Genomic DNA, 25,230 nt, shown 5'->3' with positions numbered 1-25,230 from the left:
CTATTACAGTGGAAACCTTGCATATAATTACAAACTGGAGATGTTGCCTGAAATCTACAAACAATTGGCACAGATCAGAAATCACTGGGATGCTGTAGCGATTGAGTGGGAATTCCTGTCACCAGGGTTCAGAGTTGTACACCCACTTCATCAGCAGGCCAGTGAGGCAAACAAACTCTTTGAAGCAGCTGTCAATTGAGATTGGTTTGAATGGACCAGTTTTGTCCAAATTAAAATACTCTGTAAAAGGTTAAGTAGGAATAACTGAGTTCATGATGCCAGCTAGGCATTGTATGTGCTGGCAGTACATGTGGGGAAATTGAAAACCTGATGTGGAAGATGCCACTAACGGTTAACATGCACTTGGAAAATAGCTCCTCCTTATGATTGAAATAAGCAGTCTGTGTTCCATTTCACCTGTGTCCTTTTTAATGTCATGGCCATTGAGGCTAATGACCTCATCTTGCCCTTGGACCTTGCAAAATTAAAATAGTCTGTCCTTCAGGAGAGCCACTCCTCATTAGTCAGATTTCCAAAAAACTGTGATAATATGCAGAAAGCAATTCTGATTATAATATTATACATGCCCTCCGACCACCAGGTGGCAGAGTAAACCTGCCACGCGACTGTGTGTCTGGGGAGTTGGGAGTAAATCGTGTTGGTGGATAGATGTATTTTTCAGTGGCTCTATAAAAGTTAGTTAGTGTTAGTAGTTCCTTATTTATTTATTCCAGTTATAGGGCAGCACGGTGGCCTAGTGGTTAGCACAGCCGCCTCATGGCGCAGAGGTCCCAGGTTCGATCCCGGCTCTGGGTCACTGTCCGTGTGGAGTTTGCACATTCTCCCCGTGTCTGCGTGGGTTTCGCCCCCACAACCCAAAGATGTGCAGGTTAGGTGGATTGGCCATGCTAAATTGCCCCTTAATTGGAAAAAATAATTGGGTAATCTAAATTTATATTAAAAAAAAATTATTCCAGTTATCTTTACCACGCCGTTGTTTCGTAATAAATTATTTAAACTAGATGTTCGGTAGTGAATCATTCTTAATTGGCCAGTCTACAGAACATGACAAAAATTATTGGGCCTGTTAAAAGCTTTCACTGCATGGGAGATTTTTGCAGCCTTAAATGTCTCTGAAGCATACACATGTACACACGCACACGCACACATGCTCTCCACATATGGAGGCTAATTAAATGCCTGACTCAGAAAGTTATCATTAATGGCTTCATGTTTTGACATGGCCATCATGTCTTATTTAATTAGTCCAAGAAAATACCTTTCAGCAATGTGTTTTTCCAGCATTTTCTGTTTTCTGTTTCCAATATTTTTCAGACTGTGCAACTTGAGATCTAATGCTTATTGACTGATTTGGCAGTTGCTAGAACAATCTTGTTTGTATGGAGAAGACTTCCAATCTAACCCGGATTTGTTTTGTACAAGTATAATCTTGTTTGTTAGTCGAGTTACTTTGATTAAGGCGAGTTACAACAGCTGGCAAGAAAAAAAAATGAAATATTACAAATAGAAGCAAGGGTAGACCATCTGACCCTTCAACCCTTCTCTGCCACTCAATAATGGCTAATCTTTGCAATATCTCCTCTTTCTCATCCTATCCCCATATCCCTTGATTACCTTAGTGCCCATACATCTCTCCATCTTAGCCTCAAATATACCTGTACTCGATGACTGAGCGCCCACAACCCTCTGGACTAGAGAATTCCAAAGATTTATAATTCTGAGTGAAGAAATTTCTCCTCACCTCAGTTCGAAATGACTGACTCTTTATCTTAAAAACTATGGGCGCGATCTACCGGCCACGTTGCCCTTGAGTGCAGTACGTCTGATAGACCCTGAGAAGAGGCCTCCCATGGGCTTCCCGGCAGCCTTTCCGCCTCACGGGTTATACCCAAGTCCTGCGAGGCATCGGAATAGGAATCCTGCCCAAAGGAGCTATGATTAAATGGCGCACGTCTAAGTGGGTTTTAAACCTACTTGGCCGAGCTTTCACGGGATCTATCGGCCTCCCGGGATCTACCAACCTCCCTAGCAAGGCTGTAGACGAGCGTCTTTTAGTATTGATCCACACAAACGTGTACTGTACAAAACGGCACCCTGGGGGGTCTCCCAGCCTTTTGGATGCCCATGCATGGCCAGAGATTGTGCAGGGTGGTCTCCCCCTCGAATGCATGCACCATGGCACTGCCAAGCTGGCAGGAGCACTGCCAGGGTGACAGTGCCAGGATTCCAGGATTGCACTGCCATGGGTCAGGGCCCATGGGGGCCATGCCCATGAAAGGAGGGTGGAGGAGTATGCAGGGTGTGGGGGAGGTGGTGCAGGGTAGGTAGGTAGGGGCGCAGAACAGGTAGGTAGGGGACTCGAGAAGGTTAGGGGAGTAATGGCTGGAGGCCGTGGAGAGAGGGTGGGTTTGTAAGAGGGTGTGGAAGGTCTGAACAGGGGGTCTCCAGGGACCCCACAGTGGGGTGTGGGGTAATGCCCATATGAGCAAGAAGTTACATTGCTCATTGGTGCGGAACCCACAAGCTCACTGAGAGATCAGGGCACCCTTTCAAAATGGTGGCCTGATATCAGGGCCCGAAAAAGTGACTAAATATCATTACATAGCGGCGGAAACCCGCAGGCAAAGCAGCAGAAGCTCCCTGCAAAACTCACCACAAATGAACTTAGAATGTTTTGCATTAAATTCTGTCCTTTGACCCTTCGTTCTCGGGCGCGATTCTCCCAAAGGGGACAAAGTCCCCTAGCGAGCGCATTTAGGCATGTGTTTCCTGTTGCTCGCAGTGCTGAGAAACACATGGCTACTGCAATTTGCATTGTAGAAGGGCCTGAAATGGGAACATACGGTCCAGGCCGCATATAGCCGCGTTTTGTACAGTGGGGATATCCCGTGAGCAGCGTAGCAAGAGATCTCCGAGGCACCCGAAACGATCCCTGAACCCCCCCCCCCCACCGTCCAAACATACTATGGGAGGGTCCGGAGTCCCAACCCGCACCCCTCCAACACCCACGCTGGGCACCACCTGACCGATAGCGTGTGGGCAAAAGATGTCATTCTTGACAGTGCCAAACTGGCATTGCACCTGCCAACTGGCAATGCTAGGCTGGCACTGCCAGGATGCCTAGGTGCCACATGCAGTGCCAGGGCACCACCCTTCCCAACGGACAAGCACCTGGGTGCCTCCAATCCCCTGCGAAACCCCCACAAGTGGTGTTCCGTCGGTCCCCATTTGTGGGGACCAGTGCTGAATGGCGCTCTCCCGAGGCCCATGAGGCAACGGGAATGAATACCAAAACCTGAGGGGCACGATTCTCCCAACGGGAGACTGAGTGCCGACGCCGGAGTGAAACCCGGAGGCCGCTTCTTGCACCCTATCCCCCCCCCCCCCCCCCCCCCCCCCCCCCCCCAGGGGGCTAGGAGCAGCGGTTTGTGAATCCCGAACGCCCGGCCTTGAAGCTTGCGTCAAAGCGGCGCGCCGGGAATGACACAGCCGGTGGTGCCGAAGTGACGTCAGCCGCGCATGCGCAGGTTTGCCGGCTCCCACCCGCGCGTGCGCGGTTGCCGTCTTCTCCTCCGCTGCCCCCGCAAGACATGGCGGCTTGATCTTGCGGGGTGGCGGAGGGAACAGAGTGCGTTGTTTACAGACACCGGCCCTACGATCGGTGGGCACCGATTGCGGGTCAGACATCTGCCGAGCACGCCCATGGAGTTCGATCCTCCCTCCGCCCCCCCACAGGCCCCACACTCGCCTGTCGCGCTCTGTTCACGCCGGCAGTGAACAGGTGTGGTTGGCGCCGGCGTGAACCGGTCGGGTTCGGCAGGCTGCTCGGCCCATTCGGGCCGGAGAATCGCTGGTCGCCGTGAGAAACAGCGAACGGCGATTCTCCGAGCGACTTGTCGAAAAATGCGACACGCCATTTTGGGGGGGGGGGGGTGGAGAGAGAATCGCGGAGGGTGCCAGGGCGGCGTGTCGTGATTTGCCCGGCCCTCCCGTGATTCTCCCACCCGGCGTGGGGAGCAGAGAATCGCGCCCGAGGTACCTTGGGAATCTGCACATTAGAGGCTTACTGCCTCACTCTAATATTCAGATTCGCCAAACAGTGATCCTGCTCACAATCGGCAGGATTTATATGGCAATGTCTTGCCTAGTTGGATGGATCCCGGGAGCGGGATTTTCTGCCTTTCATCGGCTGTGGTGAGCTGCATTTCCAGTGCAGCGTGTCCGTTGGATTGTGCGCCTAGTCTCCCCAGCAATTTGAATTTTACCATCTGCTGTGGTGTGATTCAAACTTGGGATCCCAGAGCAATAGCCTGGGTCTCTGGATTACCTGGCAATGACAATATCACTGAGCCACCGCCTCCCCATATATCTGTTACAATCTGTCATACTTTTTACTCACTTCCTCATTGTTATCTGGCTCCTTTTCTGGGTTCCTGACTATATCCTCTGACTCAAATACACCGCACTCCCTTTCTGTGTTCAAATGCATTGAGTTTCTGAAGCACCCACATCCAATGCAAGAATAAATAGATCAGTACCCCTTGATGCACCGCCTAACCCAAATTTATTATCTGTTTTGAAAGCTTCTGACGTGAGGTGAAGACAAGATAGGAATGCAGATGTCTCTCTCTCTTTCTCGATAAGAGACCACGAGATGTCAACGTCATGAGCTTTACTTGAAGAATGGTATATGAAATAATTCAACATTAAAATTGATACTCTGATGAACAGTCATAGTTTTGAAGTAGGCAGATGTAGTTATGAGCATAAGAGCGTTAAAAGTATCATGGGTAGTTATTAGAGCTGTTGGAAAATATAGCCAACACATTGGCATGATGGTGTGGGAAACTAGCAGTCACAAACTTAACGATCTTCACAGGATGGGTAAGCAAAAATGTGATAAGTAACACAGACTGCAAGCATTTGATCACATGCTTGAACCAGCATCTCGGTGAGATAAAGGGAACATCGGCAACCAGTTTAATTCTACTCCTTTAGTGAAATACGAAGCACCAGGCTGTGTCTTCCTATCATGCTTGAATAAAGTCTTTGGGTGGGATTAATGAGTAACCTGCCGTGTGTTTTACCGTGGCAGGAGGTAGCCCACCATCGTCCTGAGGCGGGATCTTCTGGTCCTGTTGTTGTCAACAGGGTTTCCCGTTGAATGCACCCTATTAACCGGGAAGCCTGTGGTGGGGGTGTGCCAATCCCGCCGGCATGAATAGCTGGAAAGTTCCGACCTTTGTTACTGCAACTTGCAGACTTCAGTGATTTCAATCTTTTACCACAACACACCGGTAAATATGAAGGGAATGATGTAACATAGAATCATAGAATTTACAGTGCAGAAGGAGGCTATTCAGCCCATCGAGTCTGCACCGGCCCTTGGAAAGAGCACCCTATTTAAGCCCACGCCGCCATTCTATCCCCGCAACCCAGTAACCCCACTTAAACTTTTTTTTGTTTTTGTTTTAGGACACTTAAGGGCAATTTATCATGGCCATTTATCATTAACCTGCACATCTTTGTACTGTGGAAGGAAACCGGAGCACCCAGAGGAAACCCATGCAGACACTGGGACAACGTGCTGAGCTATTCCTGGCTCGTCAAGAAAAGCATGGAGTTCTGGGGCTGGATTCTCCGCTCCCGGGAATAAGTGCCCGCGCGTCGTGAATGCCGTTGCGTTTCACGACGCGCAAACAGGGCCCGGGCACGACCTATTCTTGCCCCCATAGGGGCGGGGAACTTCTTACGCGCGCGGGCCTCTCATCAACATGGCGCCGGTGTTCTGGGGCTGGCCGCGGAAGGAGGTAGGCCCGTGGGGGGGGGGGGGGGCCTGCCGATCGGTGGGCCCCGATTGTGGGCCAGACCCCATCGGAGCCCCCCCCCCCCAACCCCCCCCCCCCCCCCCCCCACCCCCAGCGTTCCCGCACAGTTCCCGCCGGCAGCGACCAGGGGTGGACGGCGCTAGCAGGAACCTGGCGTGTTGGAGCGGCCGCTTGGCGCATCCGGGCCGGAGAATCGGCGCTCACCATTTGCGCCGATTCTCCGAACAGCCCGGCGCGATTCTTGCGGCGCTGGTTTCAGGGGTTGGGAGAATCACGTGCGGGTGTCGGGGCGGCGTGGCGTGACTTGCGCGGTGCCCCGGCGATTCTCCCACATGCCGTTGGGGGGGGGGGGGGGGGGGGGGGGGGGGGGCGGTAGAATACCGTCCCTGATTTTCCCATTCCTTTCCTTAAAATTGTGCCTCCTGACTTTCTGCGCAAATGGTCTAACTCTGACTTTAAGATTACATCCACTTGTTCTTGATTTCACCTATCTATGGAGCTAGTTTCCTCGTCTGTCCTATGGAACCCTGTTAACATATTCTAAACACATCTATCAGATAACTCTCAATATACTATACTTAAGAATAAAGTTTATATAATCTGCCCTTGCAGTTTCATCCTCTAAATATGTAACTGAGTCTAAGAAATCATTGTTTATTACTGAAAAAAGAGACATGCTGCCAAAGCTTTTTATCTTGCACTCATCACGACAATCACAAGAATGCCAATTGTGGAGATGCCGGCTTTGGACTGGGGTGAGCACAGTAAGAAGTGTTACAACACCAGGTTAATGTCCAGCAGGTTTGTTTCGAATCACGAGCTTTCGGAGCACAGCTCCTTCCTCGGGTGAATGCAGAGGTGGGTTCCAGAAACATATGTTTAGACAACATCAATGATGCAAGACAATACTTTGAATGCAAGTCTTTGCAGGTCGAGGTGTGAATTGTCTCGAGCCAGGACAGTTGATACGATTTTGCAAGCCCAGGCCAGATTGGTTGGGGGGGGGGAGGTGAATGTAATGCGACATGAATCCAAGGTCCCGGTTGAGACCGTACTCATTTGTGCAGAACTTGGCTATAAGTTTCTGCTCGGCGATTCTGCGTTGTCGTGCGCACTGGGTTACGGGGATAGGGAGAAACTACGATATCGTCTTCGCAGCTTTCAACACATCATCGATGAAGATGAACATCTTGCCAAGGTCATCCCCACTACTTGCCTTCAAACAACTCACAACCTCAAAACAGACCGTTGTTTGCAGTAAACTACCCGGCCTTCAGAACAGCGACCACAACACCACACAACCCTGCCATGACAACCTCTGCAAGATGTGCTCGATCATCGACGTGGGTACCACCATTACATGTGAGAACACCACCCACCAGGTACGTGGTACATACTCGTGTGGCTCGGCCAACGTTGTCTACCTCGTGCACTGCAGGAAAGGATGTCCTGAAGCGTGGTACATTGGCGAGACCATGCAGAAGCTGCGACAACGGATGAACGGACATCGTGCGACAATCGCCAGGCAGGAATGTTCCCTTCCAGTCAGGGAACACTTCAGCAGTCAACGGTATTCAGCCTCTGATCTTCGGGCAAGCGTTCTCCAAAGCGGCCTTCAGCAACAATGCAGAATTGCCGAGCAGAAACTTCTAGCCAAGTTCCGCACACATGAGTGGATCAACTGGAACCTTGGATTCATGTCGTATCACATTCACTCCCCACCATCTGGCCTATGCTTGCAAAATCCTACCAACTGTCCTGGCTTGAGACAATTGACACCTCTTTAACCTGGGATTATCCCTCTCTCCAATTGCCCTGTCTGGACCTGTAAAAACTTAATTACCTGCAAAGACTCGCATTCAAAGTATCGTCTTGCATCATTGACTTTGCCCATGTATATGTTTCTGGAACCCACCTCTTCATTCACCTGTGCTCTGAAAGCTAGTGATTCGAAACAAACCTGTTGGACTTTACCTGGTGTTGTAAGACTTCTTACAATTTTCAAAAGGAGCAACAATTTATCGTACATGAGAAAAGGGTGTTGAATAGTTGCAAGTCGGCCCTGGTTAAGGTGCTGCCATGAAGCATATGCCAGGGAAATATTGTCCCCACACTTTTTTTTGTTTGGTTCAAAAAGCTCAATCCCTGGACATGTTACTTTTTGCTGCAGAAGGCAGGTCCCCGCGTATGAATGTATGTAGCTTCTAGTGAGACATATTGTGAGCCTGACTGATAATTTAAATTGTTAATGCAATTCTTGCCACACCTAGGAATGCTCAGTAAATGTTGTCCAATCATGCAAAATCTGTGTCTAAACTCCTTTCGGCAAATGGGAGGGATTCCTGTTTGTCAGTCTGGTGCGGATTCGAACCAGGATCTTTTGAGAAAAGGATTCTTTTAAACCCACTCCGCCACAGAGAAACGAGTGTTCTTGTGATCTGTGTGTAATTATGTCGGCAGTTAAATAATGATCTGTCTGATGCTATGCCTCAAACCACATTAAAAGGTGCCCCGTGTTAAATGAAACAATGTGCTCAGGGGTATTGTGAAAGTGCTGCGTGCGGCTGACGATTTTGTGATGACACCAGTGACCATTTCTCCTCTTGCCCTTTGCAGATCCTGTCTAAGGAGAAGCTGGAGGCGCTCGCCTGTTTCTGACAGCCGTGCAATCAACGACTCGACAGAGCCGTGCAACAGGATGGAATCGCAGAAGGAAATTACAACATGGGAATCGTTCCGCGCCAAGACCAAACCATTCCTGCAGAATTTGAAGAAAGGCAAAATGTCAAATAAGAGGAAAGAGGGAAAGAAACGACATCTTTTGGACCAGCGGATGAGTGTGTCCGAGCCGGACATGTTGCAAGTGGGCAAAACCCATAGCGAGAGTTGCTCCCGTGCGCTCGTCCGGACTTCGGCTGTCAATTACTTCAGCAGCCCTTCTACTCCTGTCAAGAAGCCGGATAAAAATGGCGGGCAGGCTGTGCATCAGGATATTGCAGTAGCGCCAGACCAGTCTCAGAAACTGGAGAGCTGCTGCGCTGAAGAAGAAGAAGAAGAAGAAGAAGAAGAAGAAGAGGCCACACCCACCACATTATCGGGGTTGGTGAAGGAATCCAACAAAAGTGGCTGTGAGGAACTTCCAGCTAGCAATTCCTGTGGTGGAGCAGACGAAATATGTGCGGTATGTAATTACTGATTCTGACTGGCTGTGTATAAAGGAATTAACAGGGTAGATTTTCTTCAGTGCGGGAGCCCTAAACAAGGAGGGACGAAAGGAGCTCGGCCATTCTCTGAACCCATCTTTCCACACACAAAAGGTTGTGGAAATCTGGAACTCTCCACATCTCCCCTTCACCCCCCCCCCCCCCCCCCCCCCCCCCCCCCCCCCCCCCCCCTCCCGACCGTCACCCCAAAGGTAGTGACATTATAGGTGAAGTGAAAATTTCAAAACTGACTTTGGGTGAAGTTCAAGGTCACACAACTGTTGATGTTTGGAATTTCTGAAGCCCTTAATTGTTATGGGAACGAACTGATGAAAGGTTCAGTTATGAGACAACGAGATGAAGTGTTCGAAGAAATTTATTACTTTTTCAGGTAAACTATATAGCAGCAATCTAAGCAGTGACTTATTATCTACCGCATGCTATGTGCATCCTGCATTATGACTGGATAGGGTGTACAGTTACTTCTCCCTTTGCAGATAAAAGTCTTCAGACACCTCTCCTCGGCTTTTCCCTTTCCCTCGTCTCTCATTTGAGTTCTTGTCTTGTCCTCTTGTGGTCTGATTTCTCCTTGGGGTGAATCAGATTAGGAGGCCCTCTTTTATCCTGGACCCCCACCCACTCTACAATCCTCTTCCGCCCCAGGCTTGAACATGCTTTGCCTGACCATGTGACTGTGGCTAACCGTACACAATTCCCTTCATGTTTTGCTGTATCATCGGCCGCGTCTATCCCGTGGTTTCTGATCTTGAAGAACGAAACCTCCTGCATTGATGGACTGCAGCAGTTCAAGAAGGCAGCTCACGATCACATTCTTAAGCGCAATTAGGGATGGGCAATAAAAGCTGTCCTCTCCAGCGATGTCGACATCCTATAAAGGAATTGAAAAATATAATTAATTCTTGTGTTTATCTTGCTCTTTAAAACTTCACATAATTTTCCCACTCCCTTGGCATCTTTTCTGGTCTGTGTTTCGTTTCTAAGTTTCGAACTCTGCTGAGCTACCGAGACAAATTCCTCATAAAGTTTGAAATCTTTTTCTAATAATAAAGTTAGTGTCCCGGTTAGAAAGCTCATAATCTTACAGAAGCAAAGTGGGAAGATTTAAATAAAAACAGAAAAGTGCTGGACAAACTTAGCTGGTCTGACCACATCAGCGGTGAGTGAAACAAAGCTAACTTTTCGACTCCAATAAACTTTGGAAGGTTGTGTTGAGCTGAAGATCTCCTGGAACAACTCGGAGAGCTGTGACCCATTCTGATGAAAACTCACAGATCTGAAACCTCAACTGTGTTTTTTTTTCTGACTCAATAGATGCTGCTTGATCTGCTGAGTTATTTTGTAGGATTTTCAGTTTATTTTGTTGCAGATTGCCAGCATCCACTAGCTTTGTTTTCGTAGCTTAAAGGGCCAAGTGGCCTATTACAATAATAATCTTTATTATTGTCACAAGTAGCAGGCAGCACGGTGGCGCATTTGGGTTAGCCCTGCTGCCTCACAGCGCCGAGGTCCCAGGTTTGATCCCGGCTCTAGGTCACTGTCCGTGTGTAGTTTGCACATTCTCCCGTGTTTGCCTGGGTTTCGCCCCCACAACCCAAAGATGTGCAGGCTAGGTGGATTGGCCATTCTAAATTGCCCCTTAATTGGAAAAAATTAATTGGGTACTCTAAATTAAAAAAAAAAAATTATTGTCACAAGTTGGTTTACATTAAAACTGCAATGAAGTTACTGTGAAAATCCCCTAGTTGCCACACTCCGGCGCCTGTTCGGGTACACTGAGGGAGACTTCAACAAGCACGTCTTTTGGGGCATGCCCAGTTCCGATGTTCCTGTAAACTTGTATTTGACTCTCAGGAGGAATCACTATATGAATCAAGTGCCATCTTTCTGGAGGTTTTAGCACATGATTTGCCCCAACAACCCAGCCATGAGTAAACCAACACAACAGAAGCAAGGGAACACCCCTTTCGCTGACGTCACCACCGGCGCATGCGCGATGTGGGTTTTTCTTCCGCTTCCGCCATGGTGGAGACCGTGGCGGCCGCGGAAGGAGAAAGAGTGCACCCAGGGCACTGGCCCGGAGTCTGAGCGGGGGGCCCCGATCGCGGGCCTGGCCACCGTGGGGGCACCCCCCAGGGTTCGATCCCCCCCCCCCCCCCCCCCCCCAGGACCCCGGGGCCCGCAAACCTCGGCGGCGGGAGAGGCCTCCCAGCGGCGGGACTTCGGCCCATCCGGGCTGGAGAATCACTGCAGGGGCCTCGCTGATCGGGGTGGCGAGATTCCCACCACCGCCACTTCCCGGGTGGCGGAGAATCTCTGCCACGGCGGGGGCGGGATTTTCGGCGGCCCCAGGCGATTCTCCGACCCTGCTGGAGGTCGGAGAATTTTGCCCTTGATCTGTGCAATTGTCAAGTCACTGAATATATTGAAGAAGGAATGAGGTAGATTTGTAGAATCTAAAGGTGTTGAGGGAAATGGGGAGAGTCTAGGAGTATGGCGTTGAGATAGAGGATCAGCAATTCATGTTGAATGGCGCAACAGGCTCGAAGGGCCGAAAGGCCCACTCCGGCTCCTATTTTCTATTTTTCTATGGCAAGTTGTAAAAACTGAATTCATGAAAATCGCTTGGTTCTGAAAGAAAAATACCAATGGAAGGATTCATATTTCGATGGGCAAGTCTGACCCAGCATGTACAATGACTATAATCATTGAAGAGGGTTTTAATTTTTGAGTGGGTGTGTGTGATTACAGTTAATAATTTAATTGACTGGTTGACTTGTTGCATTGAATGGGCAGAAGGTGTAAACACACAAAAGTCCTTTTAAATTGCAGAGCCCCAGATTAATGAACCTGACCCAGATTCAGTTAACTGTTTTAATTGCTAATTTACAAATCAATTAGAATTGGAAAAAGTGCTAACGTAACTGTCAGCCCGGAATGCAAAGAGCATTTATTTGACATACAAAGCATTTATTATATGCAGCTATGCAGAATGAATCTAAATTATCGTGGTAGATCAGCTGACACTAACTTGGCCAGTACATATCAGACACAAAGTTCATAACTGCGACGAGTTTTGAACTTAAAAATGTTATCATCCGTTTCCAATTCCACCACAATCTTACCCTGCTCCGTCTCTGCATCCTCTTCTGGCTTGTAATCTCCTTCTGCATCACTTGACCTTCAAGCTTGTGCCATTTGTCCATGCCCTGTCCCATTCCCATCCCTACACCCTATTGTTGGTGGCTTGCAGGGCCTTGCAGTCACCTGACCCATGTTGTTCCCAAGTTCATTCCTAAGTTGCTCTACCTTTTTCTGCACCTTCTCTCAACCCATCTTTCCAAAAGCACTTCTAGTCACTCTCCCTGATCTCTGTTTCCATGGCTTGTTTAATTACTTTCCCTATATCCAGGGTAAACTGCTTTGGGGCATTTCCTCAATTATAGGACGTGATTTTACTAAAGGGGGAACAAATTGCCATAGCAAGCATGTTTAGCCACCTGTTTCCCGGCGCTCGCAGTGCTGAGAAACACAACATAGCCCCACTTTGTACAGTGAGGAGCTCCACTCGCCGGAACACCCCGGTATAGTGAGAGATCAAAACTCCCTAGAGGGTCCCTGTCCCCCCACCCCCAACCGGATCACACCCACGCAAAAAATGCCAGCTTGGCAGTGCCACTGCCAGCTGACTGTGCCACCTGGGCACCTTGGCAGTGCCAGGTTGGCACTGATGGCACTTCCAGGGTTTCCCCTGTCCAGAGGACATGCACCCGGGGGCTTCCAATCTCCTGGGCGACCCCTACGAGTGCAGTTCCATCTGGTCCCTGTTTGTGGAGATCAGTGGTGAATGGTGCTCGCCGAGGTCTCCGAGATGAAGGGGATTGATCCCACGCCTCTAGTAACTCGGGAATCTGCACACTAAAGTGCGACTAGCTGTCTCACTTTAATGTGCGGATTTGCTAAAAATTGATCCTGCCCTCAATGGGCGGGATTTACATCGCAAAGGCGCTCGCGATTGCTTTAGAGCTTGTGAGGCGTGGTGAGCCGGGTAGATCCCAGGAGTGGGGTTTCCCGGCTTCTATCGGCCACGCTGCGCCTTGGTGAGCTTTTCAGGTGCAGCGTGGCCATTAAATTGTGCCCATACTTGCTGTACTGTAGCAAAGTGTTGATCTTTTAGGCCCAAGAAACCTTCTTAGGAATGGATGGAATGTTGACTTACTGCTTCCTCTTCCTCTGCCACGCTGAGGTGTTCCAGTTCGTTGTTCATTTTTGTTTTCAGATTTAGTGTCTGCGGCAGTTTTCTAGGTGTTTCAACTGATTGAGATTATGAATCCACTGTTAACCTGCATTGCAGATATGATGGGCGGAATTTAATGGAAACATTTAGAAGTTCATTTGGGGCAAGTATTTCAGGGATTTTCCCAGGGTGTGATTTTACTAAATGGGAACAAAGTCCCAATGCGAGCGCCTTTAGCTGTGTTTCCCGGCGCTCGCACGGCTATAGAAACAGAGGCTATAAAATGCGATTTGCGTTTGATAAGTAGCCTCAACACCTTGGTGTAAATGGCGTCCCGATTTCTCGCTATGTTGAGGAGTTCTGGCGAGTGGAGCTCTTCAGTATACAAAACGGGGCTATTTGTGGCCTCAGCGGCGTGAGTCGAGTTTTATAGCCATGTGTTTCTTGGCGAAGTGAGCGCCGGGAAACACGCGGCTAAACGTACTCGCTATGGGACTTTGGGAATTTACTTAAATCGTGCCCATATTGAACTGTTTAAGGAATACCTGTTTCTTGAAAAAAAATTTATTCTGCAATCCTGGACGCTGCTCCCTGTGGATCACATTATTAAATATTTGTTGTAGTCTTTCCTGCTGTAGGGATATACAAAATGTGAGCATGCTGATCTTTATCATGTATTATCCTGACCCAGCCTAATCATCCTGGGTCAATTTTGAGGAATGCGATTTGTGCAGTTCTACTCCTTTTAGTTATCAGGGAGGCTGTGTGGGGCTGGGGCGAAGGGGTGGGTGGGTAGTTGGGTTCAAACGGTTAGTTCAGTCCTCGCTTAAATTGAGGATAACCCCTCAGCTGGAGCTAATGCGTTGCGAATTTCTTTATGACATTATTTATTTATTTAGTTTCTATTTGATGCTATCGGCTGTGGTGTTGGTCTTCGGGGTGTGCTGCAGGTTGTCATTCTGTCGATGGAGCTTCCTGCTCTCCTCTTCATTAGTTGGTACCCAGCAGACGCAGGGGTACGTCTGCCCTGCGGGGGTTAGGGTTGGGTCCAGTTGTTACCGATGGGTTAGTTCTGTCCTTCATCATTTTCTATCCGCTGGATTAGCTCTGGTATTTCTAATCTTTCCCTCCTTTCTTCTTTGAGAGACCCTGTCAGCTTGATTGTAATCTGAGTGTGGCCGCTGGTCCTCTCTTTACATATGTCTGGAATGATTTTGGTTCTGTCTAGGACCTGGATAGGAGCTTTGCTGCGTTGTGTGGCATGAATGTAATGTCCCTTTGGACTGGGGTTTTCTTTTGTTTCTATAAGGGTGAATCTTCTCTTGGCTTCCACATGGGTGCGGGTGGGTGTAGTATCCGAAGCGAGGAGGCTGCAATGGGTTGGCGATGCCTTTGGCATTCCTGGAGTCAAGGGGGATGTATGTTGGTGTGCACCTGGCCGTGGTGGGGGAGACGCAACACGGTTTTTCATAGTGATTGTGGGCGTGGGAGGGGGTTTACCGTTTTGTCATGTTCTTATGACTTATCCTGTCTCATAGAATTTTATAGGTCTTTTTAGATCTAACAGGACTAGGCAGGGTAAATGCAAGAAGGATGTTCCCAATGGAGGGGGTGTCCAGAACCAGGGGTCACAGTCTGAGGATACGGGGTGGACAATTTAGGACTGAGATAAGGGGAAATTTCTTCATCCAGAGTCTTGTGGAATTTCCACAGGAAATAGTTGAAGCCAAAACAGTTTATGTTTTCAAGGAACAGTTAGATATAGCACTTGGGGTAAAAGGGTATGGGGGGGGGGGGGGGGGGGTGCATTAGGCGATTGAGTTGGATGATCAGCCATGATCATAATGAATGGCAGAGCAGACTCGAAGGGCTGAATGGCCTTCTCCTATTTTCAATGTTTCTATCCCTCGGTCTCTAGTGGGGCGATAGGAGTATCTAATCTTATCTAATGATTGTATTGGGCATATTGTGATGCTCCTGTCCCACTCTGTACTCACGCCTACAAAACCATTATCTTCTTCCGACTTGTGGGGATGTTTTGTTTTGTAACTTTGTTGCGTCATTCTCTAGAATGTCAAATCTCAATAAATATAGTTTCAAAAAAATAGAAGCAAAGACACACGAGGCTCAGTTCAAACAGGGGTTCTTGGAAGGAAGGTATTAAAAATGCAAAGTGCTGGTCTTTTAATCCATTGTAATTCTGTGAGCACAATGGGAGCTGCTAACCAACTCGTTACACCCATCAGATACTCAAAAAAAAACCCTGCTTGAAATGGGTCCAAAGATTTCTGAGATGGACTTGAGGTTGTTTTCGTTAGAGAGAAGAAGGTTAAGAGGTGACTTAATAGAGGCATACAAAATGATCAGAGGGTTAGATAGGGTGGGCAGCGAGAGCCTTCTCCCGCGGATGGAGGTGGCTAGCACGAGGGGACATAGCCTTAAATTGAGGGGTAATAGATATAGGACAGAGGTCAGAGGTGGGTTTTTTACGCAAAGAGTGGTGAGGCCGTGGAATGCCCTACCTGCAACAGTAGTGAACTCGCCAACATTGAGGGCATTTAAAAGTTTATTGGATAAGCATATGGATGATAAGGGCATAGTGTAGGTTAGATGGCCTTTAGTTTTTTTCCATGTCGGTGCAACATCGAGGGCCGAAGGGCCTGTACTGCGCTGTATCGTTCTATGTTCTATGTTCTATGTTCTATGGAAGATCAAAACTGGGATGACTACAAGGAACAACAAGGACATGCTCACTGGATTCCGTTCTGGGAATATACTGGACAGAGTGAATGTGGCGTGCAGAAGGGGAATGAGCAGAAAGAACAAAAACAATAATCACCTGAGAACTCTGCTGGAAAATAGCAGGAAAGGTCTCTGACTCTGTCTCTGACTCTTACTCTGACTCTCTCTCTGTTTTGCTCTATCTTTCTCTCCCTCTTTCTCTCTCTCTTTCCCCCCTCTCTCTTTCCCAATGTGTCCCAACGCCAGAATTCACCACAATCTACGTCTCATGGACAAGTAAAGGACTCATTCGAAATTAATTTAACTTTTATTTGCACTCAAGCTTTCTTACTCCTGATATCTATGTGTACGCCTGTTGCGCATATTTTTTCTCGGGTTTTCGGAACTAATAAACTTTTTTATTTGACTCTAAAATATTTTTTGATTAGCTCCTTATTTACAAAGTTATTACGGGTTAGAGAAGGTTAATTTAAACAGCACTCAATTTTCCTCTCACCGCCCATCTATAAACGGAAAGGTGTTTTTGAATTGTTTTCCCCTCCATAAGGAGTGGCGTATTTCCCAACACCTCCATTTTTGGAGTTGTCCAATTTTCTATTGATAATCCCACCGTAAACATGGGAGAGGATGAACTCAAAGGGTTAGTTTATTTTCACACAGGCAAATGTGGGAAGAGGGTCACAGCGTTGACCGATGTGTGCTCATCTTTGCAGTAAAAGAGGGATAAAGAAAATAAAGATTTTTCACAGTGCAGAGACCACAGAGAAAATAAATATATTTGTTGGAATTCTTTGGTTGTTGGGAATCAGTGCACACCTGCTAGCGGGTTTCCAGCGGCATGGGGTGGTTTCAATAGAAATTCTCATCGACAAGCGGTGGGAAGATAGAATCCTGCTACCAACGGATGGCTTGCCACTGAGAAACACACGGCTGGAGGATCAGAGAATTGAGCCCATTGTTTCAGTGAATCCAGAGTCCATTATCAAAGTCCAAAGAGGTACTTCTTCACACAGATCAACGGACTGAAAGCCGTTGCTGGTTAATTTATTTTTCGGGTGGTTGACTCCGCCAAATGAGATAGGTATGCAGGGATAATTCAGTCTTGCAGGCGATGGTACAGTAGTTCCAATAGAAACAATGTAGGTGGGGCCAGGTAATCAATCTGGGCACAGCCCCTTTTCTGCGATGCTACTAGTTAGACGATACACTGGCAAACTGAGATTTTACAGTACGGCAAGCCAATATTACTGGTTACACAAGCTAATCATCCATATTACATTACTTTCACCTCTGCAAATTGCTTTTGACAAGGGATGTGCATCCTTCCTCTGGGTTGCCAAGATGGCTAAATGTCTCAACCATTAAGAATTGAAAGGAAGCGGACTTCTGGTGGTGGCGATGTCGTATGAAGCCGCACATTTGGGAGCTCCCATTTCAAATGGACTTTTCAGCTCTTTTTAGAGCCCAAAACGGAAATTTTTCGACGTCTCCCGGTGGGAGAAGGTGTGCTGATTGACTTCCCCCGCAGTTCATGACTCGAACTCGGAGTGGAAAGGGGGAAAAAACGGCAGCAGCTCCCCAGAAAAAACGGGGGAAGGAATCCAAGATGGCGGCCGGTGGAGCACCAGAGGAGTGGAAGCTTTGGGCCCAGGAGCAACAAGCTGCTCTCCTGCGCTGTTTTGCAGATTTCAAGGCTGAGGTACTGAGCTCTCTGCAGGAAAGGAACAAAAGGCTCTCGGAGATTCAGACGACCCAGGGTGCTGCCATCAAGGAGTTGCAGACGCAGGCCACTGAACGAGAGGAGGAGGCCGGGGTCCTCGTAAGTAAGGTGGAGGGACACTAGGCACTCCACAAGAAGTGGCAGGACCACTTCGAGGAGCTTGATCACCGCATGAGGCGGAAAAATCTGCGGATCTTGGGCCTTGCGGAGGGGCTGGAGGGGTCGGACCTGACAACCTACGTAGCTACGATGCTGAACTCGCTAGTGGGGGCCGGGTCTTTCCATCTGCCCTTGGAGCTGGAGGGAGCACACAGAGTACTGGCCAGGAGGCCTAAGGAGAACGAACCCCCGCGTGCGGTGCTGGTGAGGTTCCACCGGTTCAGTGATCGGGAGTGTGTGCTGCGCTGGGCCAAGAAGGTGAAGAGAAGCAACTGGGAGAATGGGGTAGTATGGATCTACCAGGATTGGAGTGCGGAGGTGGCTAAGCGGCGGTCTGGGTTTAATCGGATGAAAGAGGTGCTTTACAAGAAGAAGATAAAATTCGGAATGTTGCAGACTGTGCGCCTGTGGGTAACTTATTCGGACCGGCATTATTATTTTGATTCCCCGGAGGAGGCGTGGGCCTTCGTGCGGACGGAGAAACTGGACTTGAACTAGGGGTTGGGGTTGCGGGGTCGGTTGTAATACTTTATTGCTGGATTCTGCTGTTGCTGTGTTCTCTTTTTCTGTACTTTTGCAATTTTGATATGGTTATTTATGGGGGTGTTCAGTTATGTTTTTTGCTGTGGGGCATTGTTTGAGTTTTGTATCTTGCGGGGAGGGTTGGGGGGGTTTGTTGTATTCTATGTCGGGTTGGGGGTATGGAGTGGGGCTGTTATTTGGGAGCTGCGTCAGAAGGGTGTGGTGGGGCAGTGCGAAAGCACGGGCTTTCCTCTGGTTTCCCGCGCTGCGGGGCTGGGGGGTAGAGACGATGACGGGGGGAGGCGGGGCCTTAACTGGTTCTTCCCCACGCTGGAGCGGTGCCTGGAGGAGGGATAGGATGGGGGATGATCCCACTTCGGGGTCAGCAGAAGTTAGCTGACCCACGGAAGTACAATGGAGGACGATTCGCGGCGAGGAGGGTTTCTAGCCTGGGGGGAGGGAGGGGGGGAAGGGGGAATACCGGGTTGCTGCTGGCAGGGTCAGGAAGGAGCTGGTGGGGGCCGGGGGGACAGAGGTGAGGTGTTGTCGCTGTGGGGACTGGGTCGGGCAGGGGGTGCTGGCCTCGGGCGGGCAGTCGACGGGCTATGACTAGTCGACGGGGGAGGGGGGCGGGACGCCCTCTGATCCGGTTGGTCACCTGGAATGCGAGAGGATTGAATGGGCCGATGAAGCGGTCGAGGGTACTTGCTCATCTGAGAGGGCTAAAGGCAGATGTGGCAATGCTTCAGGAGACCCACCTGAAGGTGGCGGACCAGGTCCGTCTGAGGAACGGGTGGGTGGGGCAGGTTTTCCACTCTGGGTTGGATGTGAAGAACCGGGGAGTGGCGATTCTGGTGGGGAAAAATGTGTCGTTTGAGGCATCGGAGGTGGTGGCGGATAAGGGGGGTAGGTATTTTATGGTTAGGGGCAGGCTACAAGGAGAGAAGGTGGTACTTGCTAGTGTGTATGCCCCAAATTGGGACGATGCGGGCTTTATGAGGCGTATGTTGGGACGGGTCCTGGATCTAGAGGCGGGAGGTCTGATCATTGCGGGGGGGGGGACTTCAATACGGTGTTGGATCCTTCACTGGATCGGTCCAGCTCTAGGAAGGGTAGGAGGCCGGCGGCGGCCAAGGTACTGAGAGGGTGTATGGACCAGATGGGTGGGGTGGATCCATGGAGGTTTGTGAGGCCGAGGGCACGGGAGTACTCTTTCTTCTCCCACGTACATTGGGTCTACTCTCGGATAGACTTCTTCGTGGTGAGTAGGGGACTGATTCCGAGAGTGGAGGAGGCCGAGTATTCGGCCATTGCAATCTCCGACCACGCTCCGCATTGGATAGAGTTGGAGATGGGGAGGTGCGGGACCAGCGCCCGTTGTGGCGGTTGGATGTGGGGTTGTTGGCGGAGGAGGAGGTGTGTAGGAGGGTCCGGGCAAGTATTGAGTGGTACCCGAGGTGAATGATACGGGGGAGGTTCAGGTGGGGGTGGTCTGGGAAGCCCTGAAGGCAGTGATTCGTGGGGAGCTGATATCCATCCGGGCACACAGGGAGAGGAGTGAGAGGGATAGACTGATGGGAAGGATGCTGGAGGTAGACAGGAGGTACGCAGAGGCACCAGAGGAGGGACTGTTGGGGGAGAGGCGCAGCCTGCAGGCTAAATTTGATTTGCTGACCACTGGAAAGGCGGAGGCACAGTGGAGGAAGGCACAAGAGGCAGTGTACGAACATGGTGAAAAGGCGAGTAGGATGCTGGCTCATCAGCTCCGCAAGCGGGATGCGGCAACGGAAATTGCTGGAGTGAGACAAGAGTGGGAATGTGGTGCGGAAGGGGGTAGAGGTGAATGAGGTCTTCAAGGACTTTTACGGGGAACTGTACCGGTCGGAGCCAACGGGGGAGAGGAGGGGAATGGAGAGGTTCCTCGACGGGCTTTCTTTCCCGAAGGTGCAGGAGGAGCAGGTGGAGGGGTTGGGTGCGTTGATTGAGCTGGAGGAGCTAGTTAAGGGGATCGGGCAGATGCAGTCAGGGAAGGCACCGGGGCCGGATGGGTTCCCGGTGGAATTTTATAAAAAGTTTGTGGACCTAGTGGGCCCCTTGCTGGTGCGGACACTTAATGAAGCGTGGGAAGGGGGGACTTTTCCCCCGACGATGTCGCGGGCGCTGATCTCGTTAATCTTAAAGAGGGACATGGACCCCCAGCAGTGTGGTTCATACAGGCCCATATCTCTCCTCGATGTAGATGCCAAGTTGCTGGCAAAAATCCTGGCCACCAGGATAGAAGACTGTGTGCCAGGGGTTGTACACGAGGACCAGACAGGGTTTGTGAAGGGAAGGCAGCTGAACACGGATGTGCGGAGATTGTTGAATGTCATCATGATGCCGGCGATTGAGGAGGAGGCAGAGATAGTGGTGGCGCTGGATGCGGAGAAGGCCTTCGATAGAGTGGAGTGAGGGTACTTATGGGAGGTGTTGGGGAGGTTTAGATTTGGTGAAGGGTTTATTAGATGGGTGAGGCTGCTATATGAGGCCCCGTGCGTGACCACGAATGGGAGGAGGTCGGAGTACTTCCGGCTTTACCGAGGGACCAGGCAGGGTTGCCCCCTGTCCCCCTTGTTGTTTGCATTGGCAATCGAGCCGCTGGCGATGGCGTTGAGGGATTCAGAGAGGTGGAGAGGTTTGGTGCGAGGTGGGGAGGAACATAAGGTGTCGTTGTATGCAGATGACCTGTTACTGTATGTGGCGGACCCGGTGGGAGGGATGCCGGGGGTGATGGAGCTGCTAGCTGAGTTTGGGACCGTTTCAGGTTATAAACTAAATTTAGGCAAGAGCGAGGTGTTTGTGGTGCACCCTGGAGACCAGGAGGAAGGAATTGGTAGGCTCCCGCTTAGGCGGGCAGGGGAGAGTTTTAGGTACCTGGGGGTGCAGGTGGCCAGGGACTGGGGGACTCTTCACAAACATAATTTCACCAGACTTGTAGATCAGATGGAGGAGGAGTTCAAGAGGTGGGACATGCTGCCATTGTCATTGGCGGGGAGGGTGCAGTCTGTCAAAATGACGGTGCTTCCGAGGTTCTTGTTCCTCTTTCAGTGCCTGCCCATCTTTATCCCCAGGGCTTTCTTTAGGAGAGTGACTAGCAGTTTCTTGAGCTTTGTGTGGGCACATGGGACTCCGAGAGTGAAGAGGGTTTTCCTGGAGCGAGGGAGGGATGGAGGCGGGCTGGCGCTGCCCAACCTTTTGGGGTACTATTGGGCGGCCATTGTGTCAATGGTGCGTAAATGGGTGATGGAGGGGGGAGGGGTGGCGTGGAAAAGAATGGAGATGGCGTCATGTAGAGGTACGAGCCTGGGTGCCATGGTAACGGCGCCGTTGCCGCTCTCCCCTAAGAGGTTTACCACGAGCCCGGTGGTGGCGGCGACCCTAAGAATCTGGGGACAGTGGAGACAGCATAGGGAGGAAACAGGAGGCTCAATGGAGGCTCCATTGGGTGGCAATCATCGGTTCATCCCGTGGAACAAGGATGGGGGATTTAGGGGGTGGCAAAGGGTGGGCATCAGTAAATTGAGGGACCTATTTATTGGCGGGAGGTTTGCGGGCCTGGGGGAACTGGAAGATAAATTTGGGCTTCCCCAAGGGAACATGTTCAGATACCTGCAGGTAAAGGCGTTTGCTAGGCGACAGGTAGAGGGATTCCCTTTGCTGCCCTCGCGGGGGGGCGATGGACAGAGTGCTTTCGGGGGTGTGGGTCAGAGAGGGGAAGGTGTCTGACATCTATAAGGTAATGCAGGAGGTGGAGGAGTCGTCAGTGGAGGAGCTGAAGGCTAAATGGGAGGGGGAACTTGGGGAGCAGATAGAGGACGGGACTTGGGCGGATGCCTTGGAGAGAGTCAACTGTTCCTCTTCATGTGCGAGGCTCAGTCTCATCCAATTTAAGGTGCTGCACCGGGCCCACATGTCCGGGACTAGGATGAGTAGGTTCTTTCGGGGTGAGGACAGGTGCACCAGGTGTTCGGGGAGTCCCGCGAGTCATGCCCATATGTTCTGGGCATGCCCGGCACTGGAAGAATTCTGGAAGGGGATGGCGGGGACGGTGTCGAGGGTGGTTGGATCCAGGTCAAACCAGGGTGGGGACTCGCGATTTTTAGAGTTGCGGTGGAGCCGGGAGTGCAGGAGGCGAAAGAGGCCGGTGTCCTGGCCTTTGCGTCTCTAGTAGCCCGGCGGAGGATCTTGCTGCAGTGGAAGGATGCGTGGCCCCCAAGTGTGGAGACCTGGGTCAATGACATGGCGGGATTTATAAAATTGGAAAGGGTCAAATTTGCCCTGAGAGGATCAGTACAAGGGTTCTATAAACGGTGGCAGCCTTTTCTGGACTTCCTGGCTCAAAGATAGGTCTCTTGGTCAATAGCAGCAGCAACCGGGGGGGGGGGGGGGGGGGGGGGGAAGAGAGAGAGAGAGGAGAGGAGAGAGGGGGGGGGGGGGAGAGAGAGGAGAGAGAGAGAGAGGGGGGGGGGAAGAGAGAGAGAGAGAGAGAGGGGGGGAGGAAGAGAGAGAGAGGGGGGGGGGGGAAGAGAGAGAGAGAGAGGGGGGGGAAGAGAGAGGGGGGGGGAAGAGAGAGAGAGGGGGGGAAGAGAGAGAGAGAGAGGGGGGGGGAAGAGAGAGAGAGAGAGGGGGGGAAGAAGAGAGAGAGGGGGGGAAGAAGAGAGAGAGGGGGGGAAGAGAGAGAGGGGGGGAAGAGAGAGAGAGAGAGGGGGGGGGAAAGAGAGAGAGAGAGAGGGGGGAAGAGAGAGAGAGAGGGGGGAAGAGAGAGAGGGGGGAAGAGAGAGAGGGGGGAAGAGAGAGAGAGAGGGGGGAAGAGAGAGAGAGAGGGGGGGAAGAGAGAGAGAGAGAAGGGGGGAGAGAGAGAGAGAGGGGGGGGAAGAGAGAGAGAGAGAGGGGGGGGGGGTGAAGAGAGAGAGGGGGAGAAGAGAGAGCGAGAGGGGGGAAGAGAGAGAGGGGGGGGGGAAGAGAGGGGGGGGGGCAAGGGGGGGGTGTGCCTTATTATAGTTTCTATATTTTTTCGCTACGGTTATGTAACTTAACATTGTGTTAACGTAAGTTGTTGTTAATATGTTGGGTTGTTCATTGAGGAGGGGCGAAGGTTCATGATTGTTGTCGTTACTGTTATCGTTGGTATTTTCGTATGGTTTGATGTTGTTGTATAAATTCAAAATGTTTCAATAAAATTATTTTTTTTTAAATTGAAAGGAAGCTTGAGGGGTCCTATATCTCAGCAGACAGGTATGCTCTGGTTGGCCAGCCTGAGTTATTAAAGGCAAATGGCCTTTGACTGGCTGTCTTTGAATTTGGCCTCTGCAGCCCACAGGGAGGTAGTTAGTGTTTTTTTCAAAGATAACGTAGTGTGGGTTTCTGTGATACTGCCATGGTAGCTCGTTTTGTTTGAGAGTCACGGATCAAAATAGCTTCAGCTATTTTAAAAGGTCTTTGTCCTGTTTTTAAAGTTTAGAAATGGTCATAAGGATGTCTATATCTATTTTATAAAAATATGCAGGTTGAGGTTTTCGACCCCTCGCAAAGTAAATATATTTGGACTGGAACCCGGGGGGTGGGGGTGGGGGGGGAGGTTAAAAAACTTTTAAAAACGTTCTTAAAACTTTTGTTGAGACCAACTGAGGGGTCTGAATGAAAAGGGAACCATCTCACTTATCTGGTAATTATTGCATTGCTGTTTGTGGAATCTTGCAATGTGCAAATTGAAAAAAACATAGAACCACAGCATTCTGAGAGTGCAGAATGAGGCAATTTGGCAGGGTTGTGCTGTCGGAGGAACTGGAAGATGCTGACAGTGTGAACGATGGCAAAATTTCACACCCCGCCCCTCACACATCTAATAATCAGAACTTTATTTATGTAGAAGTCTGAGTTATTGCAAAGATCTTTTGAATCTTGAGACATCAAAGCAAAACACTGCGGCTGTTGCAAATCTGCAATTGGAAAGATGGGAGGTGCAGGTGGAGCAAAATGGGGAAGTCTTGGATTGGATAGGGGGCAAGGGAGGCTAAATTGCAAAGATGTTGTGAAAAAAGCCGAAGAGAGAGTTGGAATAGTAACTTTTGGCTCATGCTAACTTTCTTTGTAATTCGGTCTCCCTGCCCTCGGACAAATTCCTGACTTTCCTTTTTTTTCTCTTGCTCCACTTGGCCCTCTTTCCCCCCCCCCCCCCCCCCACCTCCTGACCTTTTTCAACATCTTAAAACCCATCTTAACCTCCGTCCCACATTCCTACCTCTCTTCCATTCCAAAGAAATCACATTGGACTCGAAACAGTAACTCTGTTTTTTCCCTCAACAGATGTTACCAGACCTACTGAGGTTTTCCAGCACTGTTTTTGAAATCCTCAGACATGCTGTCAATAAATAACAGCAGTGCAGATACATTAACTGATATTTTCCCATGACGTTTATTACTCATTTGTTTATTTATCTGTTGAAAACGAGTGCATTTAGTATGTGCTCAATGGGCGGCCTGGCTTGTGGGAAACAATTAATGTAGATTTTGATGGGGCTGATTAAAAAAAAAAAACAATCTGGAAGCACCAGCCTTGGTGTAAATAGAATCTGCTGTGATTGCAAGTATTTGGCACTTCAACTGCTGCCACGGTCCAGCGCTACAGCATGCTGAGCCTCGACGGTGAATGGTCAAAAGCGAGCTTTGCACCAAATGGGAAGAGGACTAATTTACCTGACCTTTGTCTCTGGGAATGCCTATCCCTCTGGCTCACTGCAG

General features: G+C 50.0%; 1 protein-coding gene and 1 long non-coding RNA gene across 2 annotated transcripts in view; one reads left to right on the top strand and one right to left on the bottom strand.

Moving 5' to 3' along the window:
• The window catches only part of mctp2b (multiple C2 domains, transmembrane 2b), a 504,236-nt gene that overhangs the window by 44,139 nt on the left and 434,867 nt on the right, over positions 1–25,230 (top strand). The window contains exon 2 of the mRNA XM_038813378.1: positions 8,466–9,030. Within this exon, the coding sequence (XP_038669306.1) occupies positions 8,548–9,030 (483 nt within the window). The 5' untranslated portion in view covers positions 8,466–8,547. The remainder of the gene's footprint in view (positions 1–8,465; positions 9,031–25,230) is intronic.
• LOC119974466 lies at positions 9,411–24,847 on the bottom strand. Its single transcript, XR_005462506.1, has 2 exons — positions 24,731–24,847; positions 9,411–9,941 (listed from the first exon to the last, which is right to left on the bottom strand). It is a non-coding gene; the product is annotated as an uncharacterized LOC119974466 (long non-coding RNA).

This window comes from Scyliorhinus canicula, chromosome 12, assembly GCF_902713615.1.
Source record: "Scyliorhinus canicula chromosome 12, sScyCan1.1, whole genome shotgun sequence".
In the NCBI taxonomy this organism is placed as follows: Eukaryota; Metazoa; Chordata; class Chondrichthyes; order Carcharhiniformes; family Scyliorhinidae; genus Scyliorhinus; species Scyliorhinus canicula.
Note: the sequence above shows the minus strand (reverse complement) of the source record. Positions and strands in the feature narration are given on the sequence as shown.